We start from the raw sequence: 20,503 nt of genomic DNA, 5'->3' as shown, positions 1-20,503 counted from the left end.
CAAAGCCTTGTGGCCACCAGACCCTAAAATAGACATCTTCTCTTACCAAAATGTGTGTCTAAATAAGACATTAATTTAACACTTCTGTCAAACAAAATATAATATTTTAACTATTTTTTTTTTTAATTTAAAATTAAAATGCTTTGGGAATTTCCTAGGGGTCCAGTGATTAGGACTCTGTGCTTTCACTGCTGAGGGCCAGTGTTTGATCTCTGGTCAGGGAACTAAGGTCTCAGAAGTCATGAGGCAGCCAAAAAAGAAAAAAAATTAAAATGCTTTACTAATACTTAAAATAGGTTGACACTAGTTCATACATTTTATATGCTAAATAGGGTTCAGTTCAGTTCAGTTCAGTCGCTCAGTTGTGTCCAACTCTTTGCGACCCCATGAATCACAGCACGCCAGGCCTCCCTGTCCATCACCAACTCCCGGAGTTCACTCAAACTCAAGTCCATCGAGTTGGTGATGCCATCCAGCCATCTCATCCTCTGTCATCCCCTTTTCCTCCTGCCCCAATCCCTCCCAGCATCAGAGTCTTTTCCAATGAGTCAACTCTTCGCATGAGGTAGCCAAAGTACTGGAGTTTCAGCTCCAGCATAATTCCTTCCAAAGAATACCCAGGGCTGATCTCCTTTAGAACGGACTGGTTGGATCTCCTTGCAGTCCAAGGGACTCTCAAGAGTCTTCTCCAGCACCACAGTTCAAAAGCATCAATTCTTCGGCGCTCAGCTTTCTTCACAGTCCAACTCTCGCATCCATACAGGACCACTGGAAAAACCATAGCCTTGACTCGATGGACCTTTGTTGGCAAAGTAATGTCTCTGCTTTTCAATATGCTATCTAGGTTGGTCATAACTTTTTTTCCAAGGGTATGTATGTTCAAAAATTGAGACAACTGTTAAACAGCCTAAAAGTATCAAATCTTTATTCAATTGCTGTTAAATACTTTATATACTTATGTATGTAAATAAATGAGTTTACTCCACTTTAAAAAAATTTCCATACAAAAACTGCAGTGTATTCAGCAAGATGGCATACTTAAAAATCAATAGCAAGTAGAATTTCATAAAAAGGCAACGCGGCCCAGGATACTGATGCATCAGAACATCATTGTGTCAGCTAAACTGTACCTTGACTCAGGATATCAGGCCTACTTAGGTTGGCACATTAAACTGAATACAGGGAATCCAACAACATCCTTCATCTAGAATACCTCTCATAAATACATACCCAAGGATAAAGCTTGGAGTTGGGAGACATGGAAAATCAAAATGCCACCTTATAGATACCTCTACCTCTTGTTAGGTTTACAACAGTAACTCTCATAATTTCTGGCCAACACTACTAGCCAGAGCCCTCCACTCCAATCATTTATAGAAAAATGACAGTCTTTTTAACAATTAATTCTTAGTTCTCATGATACTTTCAGGATTATCTAAGTCAGTTGAGTGTAAAGTTATATCTTTAGTCATGAAAATGTTTGAATACAAATTTAATGAGTTTATGTGAAATTCTAAATTTTTATTATTACAGCTTCTCTGCTATAGAAGACTGATTATACAACATTTTGGTTATATACATACATTTAATTAGTACATGACCTGTAAGGTTAGGCTTCACCCGAAATACATCCAGAACTAGGTGAAAAACATACCAGAAATTTTCAAATGCTGGTAAGATCAATTTTTATAGAACATATTGATAGAATACAAGAGTAAGTTATTGTCATTAATATTCATTCTCTAACTCAGTGTATAATTACCAAGTACCTGTTCTTTGCTATGCTCTATTCTAGGCACCAGAGATAAAGCTCTAAACAAAAATATTCCTCTCCATAAGCCTTACACTCCAGTGGAGAAGAGGAGAAACAAAATAAACAAAATATGTGCTATATATTGAAAATCTATATCATAAGTGCCATGGAGAAAATGCAGGAAAGAACAGGAGTGCTGGTGTGAGATTCAAGCTTAAACTCAGTTCTCAGGGAGGGCCTGCAAAGGTGTCAGCTGCAAAGGTGAGACCCAAAGAGGGTGAGAAAGCAAGCCATGAAGACTTGACAAAAGAAGGCTCCAGAGAGAGGAACTTATTTACCTGTTGCTCAGGGTACAGCCTAATACATGCTCACTCAAAAAAAGCTGAACTTTCAAAATACTATATATATATATATATATATATATATATATATTCACCTGTCTCCAAAACCCTGGACCCTTCTCCCATGAATACATTCAGCTCCCATGAATACATTCAGCTGCCACCTGAAAAGCTGGATCACTTAGTGACAAACTTGAAGCATGATGTTGAGGATAGAACCTTCCATGATGATGATTTAGAATTCCAGATTCTGGCATATGCAGAGATGCATATTCATACTCCATGTGTAAAGGTTGAATGGTGTATCTCAGACTAGAAAACCTTTCTAATGTCAGTTCCAGGGGTGATCAAAAAGCCAGGTCAATTTAGGACTTGATGAATGAGGGCCAAACTGATATAAGGCAATGGAATGACTGAAGCCCCGAGTCCAGAACCAGAATGAATGGACCAGAGCAATATTCAGGTAGTCTGGATAACTTTGCAGACCACAGTTGCTTCACTTTTTCCCCCACTATGTAACTTTGGTCTAAGTTCTTACAGCTAAACTCGTGAGCCCTTGGTTGTGACCAAAAAAAAAAAAAGTTCTAGAAGGTAACATCTAAAATAAGCAGTTTTGTGTGTTAAGCATTCTAAAATCTTTGAAAGGCTGCTGCTACTGCTGCTAAGTCGCTTCAGTCCTGTCCCACTCTGTGCGACCCCATAGACAGCAGCCCACCAGGCTCCCCTATCCCTGGGATTCTCTAGGCAAGAACACCGGAGTGGGTTGCCATTTCCTTCTCCAATGCATGAAAGTGAAAAGTGAAAGTGAAGCCACTCAGTCGTGTCTGACTTGCAGCGACCCCAGGGACTGCAGCCTACCAGGCTCCTCCACCCATGGGATTTTCCAGGCAAGAGTACTGGAGTGGGGTGCCATTGCCTTCTCCGATATTTTGATATACTGGGTATTAGAACATGTGAACATATGAATCTGAGGGGAAAGAGTCATATTTTTGGTTATACAAAATTTGTAAAATCTGGGAGGACTAAGGGATCAACAACCATAACGAACCTGGACTTTGCAGCCAGACTGAGGTTTACATACCAGCTTTCCCACTTGATAGGCACATGACCCTGGGTGTTTCTTATGGTCTGTGTTTTGGCTCCCTTGTCTTTGAAATGTGACAATAATATCTACTGCATAGAGTTGTTACAATGAGGATTAAATTAGTTAATATTTGAAAAAAATGTTCAGAACACTGCCTGGCATATATTAAGCCTATATAAATGCTTTTAAAATAAAATAAAGTATAATTTAAGCTTCCTTTATAATACTTCCCTAGTGGGTCAGACAGTAAAGTGTCTGTCTACAATGCAGGAGACCTGGGTTCGATCCCTGGGTCGGGAAGATCTCCTGGAGAAGGAAATGGCAACCCACTCCAGTACTCTTGCTTGGAAAATCCCATGGATGGAGGAGCATAGTAGGCTACAGTCCACAGGGTTGCAAAGAGTTGGACACAACTGAGTGACTTCACTTCACTTCACTTATAAAACTTTCAAAGAGTTACCTCTTAAATCTTCACCAAAAATAAAAATAAAAAAGACTTGCTGGCAAAGACTGTCTTTTACATAGAAATGTTTAAAGCAGAACTCTGATATATTATGAGTCTAGAAGCTCCAAATCTGTCAAGTTTATATCAAATCTTTAACTGAATTTCAAAGTGAATTGTATAAAAAATAGATGACCCCCAAAGATTATCAAATGAATACTTTATTAGAGTCATAACACTTATAAAATAAATTTATTTTCATCATGGAGTTACCAGATTTTAAGACCAACCAACACTTTCTCATTTTTACGGCTAAGGTATACAAAGAAATTCTCAAATGCTATAATTTTTGTTCAGTGCTTTGTCAGTCAACTCCCAAATCTAGATCATGATTAATCTACAATTCTAAGTATTCACAGTTAAATGACTTCTAGGCTTGGTTCTTTATGATCGAGAAGCAATCCATTTATAAAAGTGCCACCAAGGCAGTTTCATGAAATCATTTAATTTAATGCCACCAAGCAGCATGGACCTGTTATACCTTGGAAATAAAAATAGAATCTCACGACTAAATCTAGCAGACTTTTAACAATTCCAGCCGGAATGGATGATATATCCTTATGGCACATTTATGACTTTGTAATAGACCATTTATAATACAGGTTTAAGTGTGTGGTATGGAACTGGAAAAACCAAGGAAGTTGGATTTTTATAGAAAAGCTATGATAAAGTCACAAGACTGGTTTCCTCTTGCCACATATTAAATATACCTTTTATCTTTACGGTTACATCACAAACCAAATCCTAATAAGATTCCTCTTCCTAAGGGATTATTACATAAACAGCATTTGATCACTGAGCATTGATTATGCTGCTCATTCAGGATTGTTCCATGTTCCACGAACTCTAACTGCTCAATTTATACATGGCACTTGTAGGGGATGATTCAACCAAAATACAAAGGGCTGAAAGTATAAAACAATCAAAAGCCCTCTTTTCCCAGAGGTAGCCCTCTTGGGGCAAGAGATAAGTATCTCATTTGGACAGGTGGTGTGAGCTGGGGCCTAACTCTAACTTGTTCTCAAGCCATTTTGGCACTTTGTCATGACCAGGGTCTCTGAGGTGGGTTAAAATACTTTTCTGTGCTATTCAGCCAGAGATAGCTTTTGTGACCACTGTTGCTTGAAAACTGAGTCTGTGTATTTCTTACCAGTGCAAAACAACATAGGACTATTCTCTAGATGAGAATCTACAACTTTAAGTTACATCTCATGTTCTGTGTGAATTTAACTTAGAGTCATGTAAAAGAATTAGAAGTAAAAAGTTTACCCTTTGGAGAGCTCTATTGGGTAAAGCCTCAGATATCCACATAAAAATACTCACCTATTCATGCACAGGACAAACAGCTGCTATTTGAAGCATAAATAAACCCAAAGTAAAACATCAGGTACTGTATACCCATTTCAGGAGTGGCTTAGGGGTCTCTGGGGCTCTCGTTTTAAGAATGCCAGGTAAGCATTTTGCTCAGTTGTTAGGAAAACACTTAGGTGGATTAAGCCACTAGGGTTCACTTCATAAATTACTTTTTCTTGTACTCAAGACTCTGCTTGAATTAGCTTGAGATGCTATAGCTGCTTCAAGGGTAAGTGTTTGACAATTAACCCAAAGGCAATGTGATTATTGAATGAGACTAAATATTATGTGGCTCGTCAAATTCACTTTAGACCTTTGAGGATCAGTTCAATAAAATACAAAACCCATAACCAAGGTTTTAAACCAGAGGTCAACATACGATAGCCTGTATCCCACAGGCCAAGTCCAGCCTGCTGCTGGTTTTTGTAAATAAAGATTTATTGGAACATACAGCTACACTCACTCATTTCATATTGTCTGTGGCTGTTTTCATAGTAACAGCAGACGTGAGTACTTGTGACAGAGACTGTGTGGCTCACAAAGCCTAAAATATTTACTATCTGTACATTTAGAGAAAAAGAATGCTGATCTCCATTTTACACTAAAACACAGAGTTCGGCGGGAATCTTATTTTAAATGTGTTTTTCTTCGGGAGTTTTAGTTACCTATTAAAATTAAGGTTCAGGTGATTTGGCAACTAAATACAAGAGATACCCCTTTTTCATGAATGACGTCTATGTATTTTATGGATGTAAAGGGAAATTTTTTTTAAAAATGAGAAAAAAAGAGAGAGATAAATGTAAAACTAAAGGCAATTTCTCTGTTTAACATCATAATAAAATTTCCATCCATGAAATGAACCAAACTTATACTTAGATTCTCTCTGTATACCAAACAATTATTTGAGGGATATTGTTATATCTGAACAAAACGGTACCCAAATTGATCAAGACATAAAAAGTACACAAATGAAACTAACACACAAGCAGTTCGTCTTTAAGGAGTGTTACGGTCGCCATCTTCGTAAAGCCAGCCCCAAACTGCAACCATAACAAGCTGTCGTCACAAAGGCAAAAATCTAAGAAAGAAGAAACAAAAATTCTTATCAGATTTATAACACTGACTTTAAGAAATCATTTGTCCAAAGGAACAACTGTCTGAAAACTGATCAGCCTCCTTAAAGATACTTCAACACTTAAGAAAACTAAATCACTAAGATGATTTAGATTCATCTTTTTTTTTTTTTCTTGGATGACTTTAGCCCCTCATACCATTAACCCCTTCTTTTAAACATTCTAGCCCCTAATAATGGGATATCATTTGTGGACAGCCTTAGGTTGAGCTTTTGTTCACACACTGGACTCACTTGTTAGGCACTGGTGAGACCCCTAACATGATGCATATTCAAAACTTCATGATGAGATGTCTACCTGCACAGTGATCTCACAGCCACACACAGTGCAGCTCTCAGGGCCCGAGGATGGAGCAGATTATTTCTGTGACAATGGAAGTGACTGTAGAGCTAAACAGAGAAAACCCACAGGAATGAATCATCAGGTTGGCGTGGGAGATAGTTCTCAAATGTGCATGAGTTCTGAATTACTGTCCTTCGTATTCAAAAAGGATTTTTTTAGCATCAACTATGAATGCATCGGTACATTTGGTACATACAGACAAGTAACAGGCATTATCCTCACCCTTCTGGGGTTTATAATCCACAGAAAACTCCCCAAACCACTAAATATGTTAAAACATTATGATGTAGCACAGGAATCCTTTTTCCAGGAAACCAGAGCTCTGAGAAGGAATATCAGATCCACCTACGAAACATTTTTACAGTGTAATTACCATGCTGCTACTTTCCCCACCCTTCTTCCGCTGGTTGTCTCTCAGATACAGCTCTCTTTTTTAAGGAAACTTTCCTAGCGTACAGTTGCTTTCCAATGCTGTGTTAGTTTCTAGCGCACAGCAAAGTGAATCAGGAATACATTCACATACATATCTTACATCTGTCATCTAGACATTTCTTTTCTGTTGAAAGAGAAAGACCACTTTATTTTAAAGTACAAATGTGAATATTTACTTAGAACATGAAAAGAAATCACAACCGCCACGAATTCTGAAAAGCTGACAAATGTCACAAATATTCCAAATCGAAAACAACTTTGTTTTACTACATGCCTGATAACATCTTACTTCTGAGGACCCACTTTCTTTGCTATCCTTTCACAAGACTATTTCAGAAGACAATAGCATGAGAGAGATTTTGTAATCTTGGATAAAATCCACTGTTTCTTCTTTGATGATTGATTAAAATTTGTTTTGTTTTGTTTCGATAACAACAAAAGTTTCTCTCGGTTTTATACGTATTTGTAGTAACATGAAAACTGTGCAGGTTTGTCAAATTTGAGAAACTCTCTATCATATTTCATACATGATTTATAAAATTTCAGGATATTTCAAAATTTCTTGAGGAATGATACTCTTAAACCATAAATCTCAAAGTCTAAATCTTACCGCACTTTGAGTTGCTCACGTGTAGTTACAATTATCCTCCATGTCTTCCTTGTACTGGCAGATGATGAAATTTACATTACCCCCATTGAATTCTGGGGGCCTTTATGCAAGTGGTTCCCTTAGTTCTATTTATAATACTGCTCTAATGTTTGCACGGAATTTCTGATAAGTTCCATCTCAAATGATTCTCATAAAAAAAAAAAAGCCTGGTGCATTTTTTATTTTATGTCACGTATACAACTGCCAGGAGGGAGTTTCTGTTTTGTGCATTTTTACATTTTTGTGCATCAGTTGATCTGATCTGCAAGGTGCTTCCCCTTGTTGTGAGTCAGTTCATTAGCTCAGTGGATTTCCCTCACCACTCTGGGCTGACTGGTCCCTGCATGAATGACTACTTTTGATATCTATTACTAGTGAAAAGGAGTTCTCTCTCTAAGGCAGAGGTCACCAACCTCCAGGATCTAATGCCTGATGATCTGAGGTGGAACTGATGAGAACAGAAATAACAGAAATAAAGTGCACAGTAAATGCACCATGAATGTGATGTGCTTGAATCATCCTGAGACCATCCCCTGCACCCCTGGGCCGTGAAAACACTGTCTTCCACAGAACTAGTCCCTGGTGCCAGAAAGGCTGGAGACTGACTGCTGCTCTAAGGTATACTGAAATGAAAAGTGAGGGACTCAGTAGAACGTCACAAATGAATAGCTCATGCACTTAAGTGTTATTAAAACTCAGAAACTAAAGATTTACGTGTATGGGTAAAATGGGGGTTAATGCAGAACTTAAAGCATGGAGAAGTTTACTAAGGCAGCTTCACTTAGGCAGAAAAAGGGAAGGACAAATCTGTCTGTGACAAAGACCACGTCTGAAGCTACATGGAGTAGAAAGCACAATTAATTCTTTTCACAATGTAGACTTTGTTGCGCAAGGCCAACCACTAGCACTCATGTAGGTACGGTCTTATATAAATGTCAACCTCCTGGTGCTTCAGTTTCATCATCCACAGCACTGGGGTAATGACAGTACTTGGCTTGGTTCATAAGGTTAACTGTACAGATAAACAGCTATTATGTGTTTAATGCTGCTGGCTATTATTAAAGAAAACTATTGTTGCCAGAGGAGTTTCTTAGAGACCTTGATGGGGGAGGGGAAGCGTGGGTAAACCGTGTTTACCCCACACTTACTGTGGCTGCCACGTTTATGTTATACTGGTTATCACTCAGGAGTGGCTGCACGGTCATGGTTCTATTGCAGCGTAGGTCGTGCAGCGACGTGGTGGCTGCCTCCAGCAAAAAGGCTCCAAAGTAGAATACGAAGACTGTAAAATGGTAAGCGAAGTCCTGAAAGAGGATGGAAAAGAGAGTCATCTGCCAGTAAAGACAATAAGCTTTTCCAAGAGTTTCTTATTTCGAACCAAGTTTAGGTTCAGGAAAAACAGAACCTTTAATCAAACAGTCTTTAACCACATTGGCCATTTCTTTTGGCTCCCTTAGCAATGTCAAGCTGTTAGAATCCCAAGGAAAATCAACCAACTCGTTGTAATTGGCACAGTGGCAAACCTTCGGATAGACTGAATTTTATAAAATACATAATTCAGTTTAGATAAGGCACCAAAGAATTCCTGTCCTTAAAATTCAAGTAAAACAGCATTTACATTATATCTTGTTAGAGTAATTATATAACTATATATAATAACATACACAAATTTCATAATTAAGTTTTTATTTTTGAGCAGTTTTTATTTTTATTCATTAGATTGCCATTCCATACACTGAAAGATATAGAATATCTATGAAATCATTGAATTCAATACCATATCTCTAGACATTTTAAAAAGCAAAATAAATATATACTTCTACAAAAAGTAGAGGAAGTTTTCATGCAAAACTCAACAGTTATTAAGTTATTTTATCTGTCACTGGCATTAATGTGACACATAACTATTAAAATTCCCACTGTCTAACCTGATTCAATGTACCATCAACACACTGCTGGGTATTTTTGTTAACAATTTCTATAGCAGGCACTTCACATTTATTATTAATCACCCTTACAACCACCATTTATTATTTCCATTTAACAAACAAGGAATTTCCTCTTCTTGTTTTGGTGAAGTAATGAAATGACTGTCCCAAAGCCCCACAAAGCTGAACTTTTGAAGGGAGACCTCAAACCTACACCAGTCTGTCTGATTCCAAAGTCCATTTGCTTTCTTCTCTATCAAACTGTTCTTGATACAACTATAGTACAAAAAAAAAAAAAAAGGAACACTGCATGGCTTTTATGTAAATGCCCATTCAGCAAGCAAAACTGTCCAGAGAAATTGTTTTTATTCTCCCTAGAATAATAAGGACGAAGTTAACTAACTAGGAGTGAGAATAACCAAAGTACAATGGTAAAAATGCTTTCTACTTAACACTTCTCATTTATAAATTGACCCACCAGTGCCTTCAAAAGATGTAAGAAAAAAGTTATATAATATACTAGCCACTTGTCTAATCTATAGGAGAAATGCTTAAACATTTACATGTGCTTAGTCAATAAATGTTCACTGATGAAGGTCAAAATCCAATGTTACTACTTTGAGAGAGAAAATGCAATAGTTGGGTCTTACTTAAGGTAGTAATGAAGACTGAGAGAAAAATACATTTCAGACCATTCAGACTCATCTCATTTACCAAAGGGGACTCTCAGGAATAGCTCATTTCATCCCCAAAGGAATGGGAAGAGTTGGATGACATGGCCTGAAACTCTTGGGATGATGTGGTCTTTGCCTTCTTTGCCAGCCTCATCTGATGTCACCATCTTTCCCCTTTGAACATCAGCCATGCTGGTCTCATTTTGGTCCCAAGGAATCACTCTATACCTCAAGATTGATACTCTTTACACGTGGCAATCTCTCTGACTGAGTCTTCCCACAACCAGTGACCACGTGCCCCTACCCTCCAGCCCTCTACACACACACACACACACACACACACACCCTCCAGCCCTCTACACACACACACACACACACACACACATACCACTGTTCCATTCCTGCCTAATTTTGCCTCCTCCCTCCTTGGGCTTCCCTGATGGCTCAGCAAGTAAAGAATCCACCTGCAATGTAGGAGGCACAGATTCATTCCCTGGGGCGGGAAGATCCCCTGGAGAAGGGCATGGTAACCCACTCCAATATTCTTGTCTGGAAAATTCCATGAACAGAGGAGCCTGGCAGGAGTCCATGGGGTTGCAAATAGTCGGACACAACTGAGCACATGGCACATACACTCCTTTACAGGAGCATCAGAACCGAGTTCTGGCAAAGGCTTTCAGATCCAATCCTGTATCCTCCCCCTGCGTCTTTCATAGGTGTTACCATCCAATAAACTTCCTGCACGTTCAGCTGTGTATGGCTTGGGTCATACCATCCCATCCTTCACATTAGCCTTAGGGTCCCATGTACCGCAAAGTATGGGTTTCCCAAGTGGTGCTAAGGATAAAGAACCTGTCTGCCAATGCAGGAGACTTAAGAGACGTGGGTCCAATCCCTGGGTGGGGAAGATCCCCTGGAGAAGGAAATGGCAACCCATTCCAGGATTCTTGCTTAGAGAATCCCATGGACAGAGGAGCCTAGTGGGCTATAACCCATGGGGTCACAAAGAGCTGGACATGACTGAAGTGACTCAGCATGAAAGTACCTAAAATGTAAGAGGAACTCATGGCATCAGTGGTGAGAAAATCACTATGTCAGCTCCCGGAGTTATAGAATCAGGCATGTCACCTGTATTGGGGAATTACACATCTTGGAAAAGCATCTCCTGGTGTCCCCCTGGGCCCTTGTAGGGAAGGAACACTTGATCTTGAGACAACAAAAGATGAAGTATCCAGAACTGCCCATTATGAATGATGTTCTCTCAAAGCCACTAACTCATAGTCACAACACTGCTTCTTCAGGTGGGAAGGGGACATCAGAGTTCAAATTGAGCTGGGCTAGTGGGCCTGAGTCTGTTGTGTGAGCAGGTGGCCCAGGCCCCCAAGTCACCCACCAGGATGGGACTGCCCTCCTCCCTCAGCCCAAGCCTATAGCCACATAGGGGAGGAGATCCCCAGGGTCCAGATGAAGGGGAAGAAAAACACCCAAGCTTGTTTCTCATGATGGGTTGTCACAAGGCGAAAAGGGATAGCAGCTGTATTCAGTTCAGTTCAGTCGCTCAGTCGTGTCCAACTCTTTGTGACCCCGTGAATCGCAGTATGCCAGGCCTCCCTGTCCATCACCATCTCCCAGAGTTCACTCAAACTCATGTCCATCGAGTTGGTGATGCCATCCAGCCATCTCATCTTCTGTCGCCCCCTTCTCCTCCTGCTCCCAATCCCTCCCAGCATCAGAGTCTTTTCCAGTGAGTCAACTCTTTGCATAAGGTGGCCAAGGTACTGGAGTTTCAGCTTCAGCATCAGTCCTTCCAAAGAACACCCAGGACTGATCTCCTCTAGAATGGACTAGTTGGATCTCCTTGCAGTCCAAGGGACTCTCAAGAGTTTTCTCCAACACCACAGTTTAAAAGCATCAATTCTTCAGTGCTCAGCCTTCTTCACAGTCCAACTCTTGCATCCATACATGACCACTGGAAAAACCATAGCCTTGACTAGATGGACCTTTGTTGGCAAAGTAATGTCTCTGCTTTTCAATATGCTATCTAGGTTGGACATAACTTTTCTTCCAAGGAGTAAGCGTCTTTTAATTTCATGGCTGCAATCACCATCTGCAGTGATTTTGGAGCCCAAAAAAATAAAGTCTGACACTGTTTCCACTGTTTCCGCATCTATTTCCCATGAAGTGATGGGACCAGATGCCATGATCTTCGTTTTCTGAATGTTGAGCTTGAAGCCAACTTTTTCACTCTCCTCTTTCACTTTCATCAAGAGGCTTTTTAGTTCCTCTTCACTTTCTGCCATAAAGGTGGTGTCATCTGCATATCTGAGGTTATTGATATTTCTCCTGGCAATCTTGATTCCAGCTTGTGCTTCCTCCAGCCCAGCGTTTCTCATGATATACTCTGCATATAAGTTAAATAAGCAGGGTGACAATATGCTTTAGAGACACGTTCAGAGCTGGCTGTGAAAGAGCAGTTAGGGAACATCTTCCTAATTGATGGAACTCTGAGTGGTGCAGCACATCATACACTTTGTTAAGAAAGCAAAGTGGCCCAAGGTGAGAACCCACAGAGACTCATCTGCAGTGGGGAAAGGTCTGGCAAGCTGGTCAGGGCCCTGGAAAATAAAAGTTCAGAGACAAGGAAGTATGGAGCAGTGAGATGGACATATGGGATTAGGCATGAAATGTGAAGTGTGACCTTTCTTTTATGTGGTCACACCCACTAGAAACATCCATATGGAAGATGACCTGGCCATTTGATGCAACCAATTAAAAAGCAAGGGACATTACTTTGCCAACAAACATCCATCTAGTCAAAGCTATGGTTTTCTAGTAGTCACATATGGATGTGAGAGTTGGACTATAAAGAAAGCTAAGTGCCAAAGAATTGATGCTTTTGAACTGTGGTGTTGGAGAAGACTTTTGAGAATCCCTTTGACTGTAAGGAGATCAAACCAGTCAATCCTCAAGGAAATTAGTCCTGAATATTCTTTGGAAGGACTGATACTGAAACTGAAACTCCCATACTGATGGGAAGAACCGACTCCTCAGAAAAGACCCTGCTGGGGAAGACTGAAGGCAGGAGAAGGGGATGACAGAGGATGAGATGGTTGGATGCATCACCGACTCGATGGACATGAGCTTGAACAAGCTCAAGGAGTTGGTGATGGAGTCCTAGTGTGCCGCAGTCCATGGGATCGCAAAGAGTTGGATACAACTGAGCGACTGAACTCACTGATCTGGTTCCTGGCATTTTGGGTACATGAACAGAGTGGCCATGGCTAGGGAGGCACGTCTATGTCATGGCCCAATAGTGCGGACTCCCAACAGCCAAAGCTGACAAGCCTCTTATCTGTATACTTCAGGGGCCAGAAAGAATGAAAACCACAACCACAGAAAACTAACCAAACTGATCACAAGAATCACAGCCTTGTCTAACTCAATGAAACTATGAGCCATGCCATGTAGGGCCACTCAAGACAGATGGGTCACAGTGGAGAGTTCTGACAAAACGTGGTCCACTGGAGAAGGGAATGGAACACCACTTTAGCATTCTTTCCTTGAGAACCCCATGAACAGTATGAAAAGCTGACCTACCTCTTGCCTTTTCTGAATGTTGAATGTGCCAGCAACAGAGACTGATTCTGAGACCCTGACATGGTGCTTTTCTCACCTGGTATCAAACTGATGAAACTCAGTTCCCATCTTCCTGGGAGGCATAAAGTTTCATTCTCACAAAATGGACACTCACTGTGAGTATGGATTTGCTTTTCCTCTCTGCAGAACCTCTGCCACTACCACTGTCCAGGGACTTACAGAATATGCCTGATTTATCAGCATCCACTCAATACATCTGACCAAGGGATTAACTTCTCAGCAGAGGATGAGTGGGAATGGGCCCACAACCCTGAGTTGTATCCTATCCTGCACCATCTAGGACCCGCTGGCCTGACAGCATGCTGGGATGGCTGGCTGAAGGCACAGCCTGGAGGAACCACCCTGTGAGGATGTGTGGCCATACTTCAGGATGCAGTAGATACAATGAAGAAGAGTTTTCAACATGGCATCATATCCCCACTGGAAGAGTGGGAACCAAGGGTGGAAGGAGTTTCTCCTCTTACCATTGTCACTCCCAGTGATCTCGTGAAAGACTTTTTTAACTGCTGTCCCTGCACTCTGGACTCTGCATGATCAGAGGTCCCACCCCGGGGGGTGTACTCCTGCTAGAGGATCCAGCAAGCAGCCCATTGACTGTGAGCTATGACTGCTACCTGTGTGCTTTGGTTCTTTGTGCTCAGGGGTCAAAAGGTGAGAGAGGAGGGGTCACCATCTTGACAAGAGTAGGTGTGGCTGCTGATACCCAGGAGGGTGGGAAGGAGTCTGTGTGGAACTTGGGCGCTCTACTCAGGGTCCTATTAGAACCCTCTTGCCCAAGTGTGAGTAAAATGGAGCAACACTGGCCTGAAAAGGATATAGTTACCAGAGGGGTTACAGTCCTTCAGGCAGAAGGGATTGGATTATGCCACCAGGTAAACCGCAGAGACCAGCAGATGTGAAGTGGTGAGCAAGAGGAGTTTAAAATGGTCAGCAGAGCCGGGGAGGTGACCGAGACCAGTTGTGGCTCTGAGACCAACTCAGTCAGAGGGGCTGCAGTTTGTCTCTGTAGCCTCTCTAAGTTCTGCTTCAGGAAGAGAGGTACACTGGGACCTTGGAGGAGCAACACCCCACACATATATGGTGGAGTGGATCCACGGGCTGCAAGAAGTCTGGGGCATCTTCAGATGCACGTGTGTCCCTTCTAGACATAGCCTGATGTTCCACTGTGAGGACCATAGTCAGCTGACAGCTTTGGCTTCAGTGGATTTGGGATCTACTGCTGAGACTGGGCTAAGCCCATGTTCTTTGGCAGCCCACAGCCAGTGATGGTGCAGCGTGGACACTGACACCTGGCCACTTTCACCCAACACAAGAGTCTGAAAGGGAAGGCTGTGCTCTGAAGCTTCACACTAGGCTGGCGAGGACTTGGTCACACTCTAAGACTTCTTTGCTTTATCTTACTTCCTTCTTTTAAAGGTGTTGCCTCCTCCCCTTTCCCTCAAAAACAAAACAAAACAAAACAAAACCCACACAAAAAAACTCTTGTACTTCAAAATCCATCTTAGAATCCATGTCCCGGTGGCCTGGAGATAACATATATATATATATATGCACTATTCTCATTCCCTTCTTGGCCATTAACATAATTATAATTATTGCATCAGGCTTCCAGGTGGCTCAGTGGTAAAGACTCCGCTTGCCAATGCAAGAGATGCAGGTTTGATCCCTGGATTGGGAAGATCCCCTGGAGAAGGGACAGGCTACCCACTCTAGTATTCTTGGGCTTCCCTGGTGGCTCAGCTGGTAAAGAATCCTCCTGCAATGCAGGAAACCAGGGTTCGATCCCTGGGTTGGGAAGATTCCTTGGAGAAGGGAAAGGCTACCCACTCCAGTATTCTGGCCTGGAGAGGTCCATGGACTGTAGAGTCCCTAGGGTCACAAAGAGTTGGACACTGCTGAGTGACTTTCATTTTCCAGTATTATAGCCAGGAAAATTTCATGGACAGAGGAGCCTGGCAGGCTGCAGGCTGCTGCTGCTGCTAAGTCGCTTCAGTCGTGTCCGACTCTGTGTGACCCCGTAGACGGCAGCCCACTAGGCTCCTCTGTCCCTGGGATTCTCCAGGCAAGAACACTGGAGTGGGTTGCCATTTCCTTCTCCAATGCATGAAAGTGAAAAGTGAACGTGAAGTTGCTCAGTCGTGCCCGACTCTTAGCGACCCCATGGACTGCAGCCCACCAGGCTCCTCCGTCCATGGGATTCTCCAGGCTGCAGTCTATGGGGTTGCAAAAGAGTTGGACGTGACTGAGCAACTGAGTAGACACAATTCTTGCATCGGTTGTATAATCATTTCCTCACTGCTACCGTCCACTCCAACAAACTCTCTGAGAGCCACTCCCAGTCCTCTCTTGTTCCCCATATTTCAAGAGACTTAGGAAGGATCAGGCACATCCTAGGTGCTCAGTATATCTCCCTCCACCCTTGCCTGGAGAGCCACACCTGTGTTTATATTTGGCCACTCTGGATATCTTATTCCAGTTCCTGCTCTGTGTGGGATGTGTGCACGAAGGTCTTCCACAATTTCACTCATTGTTTTGGACAATGAATGTTATTTATTCTAAGCCAGAGGGTCTCAAAAGTGAGTGTGCATCAGAAGCACTTGAAAAGTTTGTTAAAACACAGACTACTGGGCCCCAACCCCAGAATTTCTGACTTAGATGTCTGGGTGGAACCTGAGAATCTGCATTCCTAATACGTTCCCAGGTGATGACAGTGCTGTGGGGCAGGGACCACCCTTTGAGGACCACGTGCCTGAAGCCTTGGCACTCCTCCGTTAGCGGAGGAGCCCATCCCTTTCTGAGTTTTCTTCACATACTTTTGCTTCTCTGCCAATCTTCCCAACACTCACACACCATAAAATGTAGCTCATCTGCCTGCACCACCAGTAAACTCAGGCTAAGCTACAGCCTGAATCTTTTCAGCAGCAAGTTATTCTCTCCTACAATCTTATCTCCAGACCATGTTTTGCTTCTTGGCTCAGGATCAAACTTTCACTAACTATTAAAAAAGAAAAAACTACACTGTATATAGAGGGATCTTCTTTTACACAATGGCAGCATGAAAAAAGGATAATAGTCACTCTGAGCTTTAATTTCCTCATTTGTAAAAATGAGGACAATGCTAGTTTCCCATAAGGTCAAACAGGCAAATGAATGTGACAACAGAAAACAAAGCTCAGGACACTTTAAGACATCAAGTGACTTCCACACTAGGCAAATGATCATGTGTGTGCCAGCTACATATTGAGGATTAAGGAAACCCCCTTTAAAATTGTACAGGACCTTTTTTTGGGGGGATATCTTTTATTTCTCTAACATACATCTTTCCTTACCACTCCACCTCTCAAAAAAGGGAAAATAAATGTGATACCTCTTGTTTAAAGCTAGGTGAAATGACACCACCCTTATGGCAGAAACTGAAGAGGAACTAAAGAGCCTGTTGATGAAAGTGAAAGAGGAGAGAGAAAAAGCTGGCTTAAAACTCAACATTCAGAAAACTAAGACCATGGCATCTGGTCCCATCACTTCACGACAAATAGATGGGGAAACAATGGAAACAGTGAGAGACTTTGTTTTCTTGGGCTCCAAAATCACGGCAGATGGTGACTGCAGCCATGAAATTAAAAGATATTTGCTCCTTGGAAGAAAAGCTATGACCAACTTAGACAGCATGTTACAAAGCAGAGACATTACTTTACAAACAAAGGTCCGTCTAGTTGAAGCCATGGTTTTTCCAGTGGTCATGTATGGATGTGAGAGTTGGACTAGAAAGAAAGCTGAGCACCGAAGAATTGATGTTTTTGAACTGTGGTGTTGGAGAAGACTCTGGAGAGTCCCTTGGACTGCAAGGAGATCCAACCAGTCAATCCTCCAGGAAATCAGTCCTGAATATTCATTGGGAGGACTGATGCTGAAGTTCCAATATTTTGGCTAACTGATGTGAAGAACTGACTCCTTGGAAAAAACCCTGATGCTGGGAAGGATTGAAGGCAGGAGGAGAAGGGGATGACAGAGGATGAGATGGTTGGATGGCATCACCAACTTGATGGACATGAGTTTGAGCAAGTCCCTGTGGACTGCACACCAGGACAAGGAAGCCTGGTGTGCAGTCCACAGGGTTGCAAAGAGTCGGACATGACTGAGCGACTGATCTGAACTGAACTGAAATGGTATTATTACTTCTCCATCAAACACAATAAGAAAAACCATCTCAAAATTAAAATCTGCTTCTTTCCCCAAGTTAGAAGGGGGCAAGTTATTAGCACTTACTATACGTTTTTGTGTGTGTGTGTGTATGTGTGTGTTCTCTGTCCTGTCTGACTCTTTGTGACCCCGTGGACTGTAGCCTGCCAGGCTCCTTTGTCCATGGGCTTTTCCAGGCAGGAATACTGGAATGGATTGAAACTTCCTCCCAGGGATCTTCCTGACTCAGGGATTGAACCTGCATCTCCTGCATTGGCAGGCAGATTCTTTACCACTAGCACCACCTGGGAAGCCCAACATATGTTATTACATAGGATATTTTTATTTCACCATTTATACCAACACTAGAAAAAATACTGAGAAAAAAATTCATGACTGAAGACATCAGTCACGAATGCTAATTAAATCTCATATCAGTAAAAGCTAGAAGCTACACATATTGTAGGTAACATCCCACGATGAACAGTTCTAGAAAATAATTTATCAAAATGCATTCCTACTTCCTTCATGCATGGCATACAGGTGACAGACATTAAACAATTATCATGGGGGGAAGCAATAATTTTTTAAGCAATTAATGTTTAACAACTCCAGAAGGCAGCAATTAAAAATTGTTACCATCTGGTGACAACTGCATGATACGCATGGCTCAAAAATTCTCCTGGCTGAGTGTACAAAATAAATTACAAAACCTATCAAAAGCAACCATGTGGTCAGAAATGACTAAGAATGCAGAAAATCACAAAAGAAGGGGGAAAGGGTGCCCTTTCTAAATACTATGTAAGCATATAAGCAAATTTCTTGAAGGCAAGAGTTGGCTTTTTGAAACTATACCCACTATATGACAAGACAGTACTAATAAGCTCCATAAAGTGTACTGCGTGTTGCTGTCCCCAGCTTTCTCTCAGTAGAAGTGGACTACTCTAACTAAAAACCCATAGGATGAACTCTGCAGGTGACCTATGTATGGAACAGACTGGTCATTTCAACTGCCCCTTTAATAAAGTGGGCATAATTAAAAAAAAAAAAAACATGCTTTATTATATGAACATCAGATACAATGCAACAAAAACTGGGAAGAAATACAAGTTTAGAAAACCTAATTAAACCTAATAAATTTAGAAAAATATTAATGCTTGGGCTCAATACCAAAAATAAGGCTCAATATGAGCAAAAGAGAAAAAGAGGATATGAACGTACATCTAATAAAACCAGGAGTGATATTAGAAACATATTTTAAAAATTGGTAAGACATGTGCCTCAATCAGTTAGAGAGAATGCTGAGCATTGCAGGATCCTGGAGACTCACTACTTTTCCAAATATTGACTCATTACTTGCAGGGCTATTAGGAGGTCCAGGAAGGTCCCAAAGAAAGGGTCAGGTTATGGGGATTAGGAAGAGGCAGTAGGTTGGGGCAAAATCTATATATTAATTTAGTACCAAAGTACCAGTAAAGCTGTTCTGCTGGTACATACCGGCCAAGTACTATCTTCAAGTCTGATATTAAAAGAGCTTGGTAGCACTCTCCAACATGAAGGATTGACTGATTCATTCATGTGTTATTGAAAGAAAGTCAGGCATTTAGAAAAAGGCAATAAGCATCTATAATATTTATAACTTAAATGGGGATTTTTGATCTTCATCACTTGAACAATAATTAGAAATCTTTTCTCATCATTAATGAGAATCAAGGCAAACATGAGAAATACATTGTGTCAGCAACCTAAGAAATAGGACTTTGTAAGTTTCAAACTGCAAGCCTCAACACATTTAAGGAGTTCGATGATTTACTGATCACTTACTATAAATCAGACACAAAGCTGAACACTTAACAATACACGGATTCCATTGTTTCTTAACAACATCTGGTGAGGCTGGTATTATTATTATCATTTTACAGAGGAAGAAATGAGGCTCAGTATTTTGCCCAAGGCTACTTGGTTAGTAAGCAGACCCAACTAATCTCAAAGCCTGGGCAGGATTATAACCAGTGCACTACACGTCCTCCTTAGCTGGCCCTGGCTGACTGAATGGGCAGTCACATTTGCTAGACTTCACTGCTGATAACATCTGAGATGATGCTCCTCAGTATGGTCTATAAATAAGACAAGAACAGATATTTTTTCTTGATGCTGAATAAAACACTACCACACATAAAAGAAAATATAAAGCCTGACTGAAGGTCTGATTTAAGTTTCTAACTGCCAAAGTGTGAAAGAACCTAGTGGGGGTTCTTCATGAACCTTATTAAACTGATCACCGATGGACTGCCTTTCATGCTCCACTGGGCCATGGACAGATAACCCCAGAGAATGAATGACCACAAGCATGAAAGAGATTTGACTACATGATACGAGAAAAAGGAAATGTAAGTTGACTCAATATAATGGTATCCTAATTTTTAAAATAGTGTCAATTGCAAATTCATTTCTTAAAATGTATCTACTCTTGCTA

The 20,503-nt window shown here is 41.2% G+C and overlaps 1 protein-coding gene across 1 annotated transcript in view; it reads right to left on the bottom strand.

The window, feature by feature from the left end:
- Window positions 1–3,823: 3,823 nt before the first annotated feature.
- MAL2 (mal, T cell differentiation protein 2) overlaps window positions 3,824–20,503 on the bottom strand; it is a 33,177-nt gene continuing 16,497 nt past the window's right edge. The window contains exons 3-4 of the mRNA XM_005897257.3: window positions 8,738–8,893; window positions 3,824–6,111 (exon numbers count right to left, since the gene is read on the bottom strand). Of these exons, the coding sequence (XP_005897319.3) occupies window positions 6,040–6,111; window positions 8,738–8,893 (228 nt within the window). The 3' untranslated portion in view covers window positions 3,824–6,039. The remainder of the gene's footprint in view (window positions 6,112–8,737; window positions 8,894–20,503) is intronic.

Source organism: Bos mutus, chromosome 14 (genome assembly GCF_027580195.1).
Source record: "Bos mutus isolate GX-2022 chromosome 14, NWIPB_WYAK_1.1, whole genome shotgun sequence".
NCBI lineage: Eukaryota > Metazoa > Chordata > Mammalia > Artiodactyla > Bovidae > Bos > Bos mutus.
Note: the sequence above shows the minus strand (reverse complement) of the source record. Positions and strands in the feature narration are given on the sequence as shown.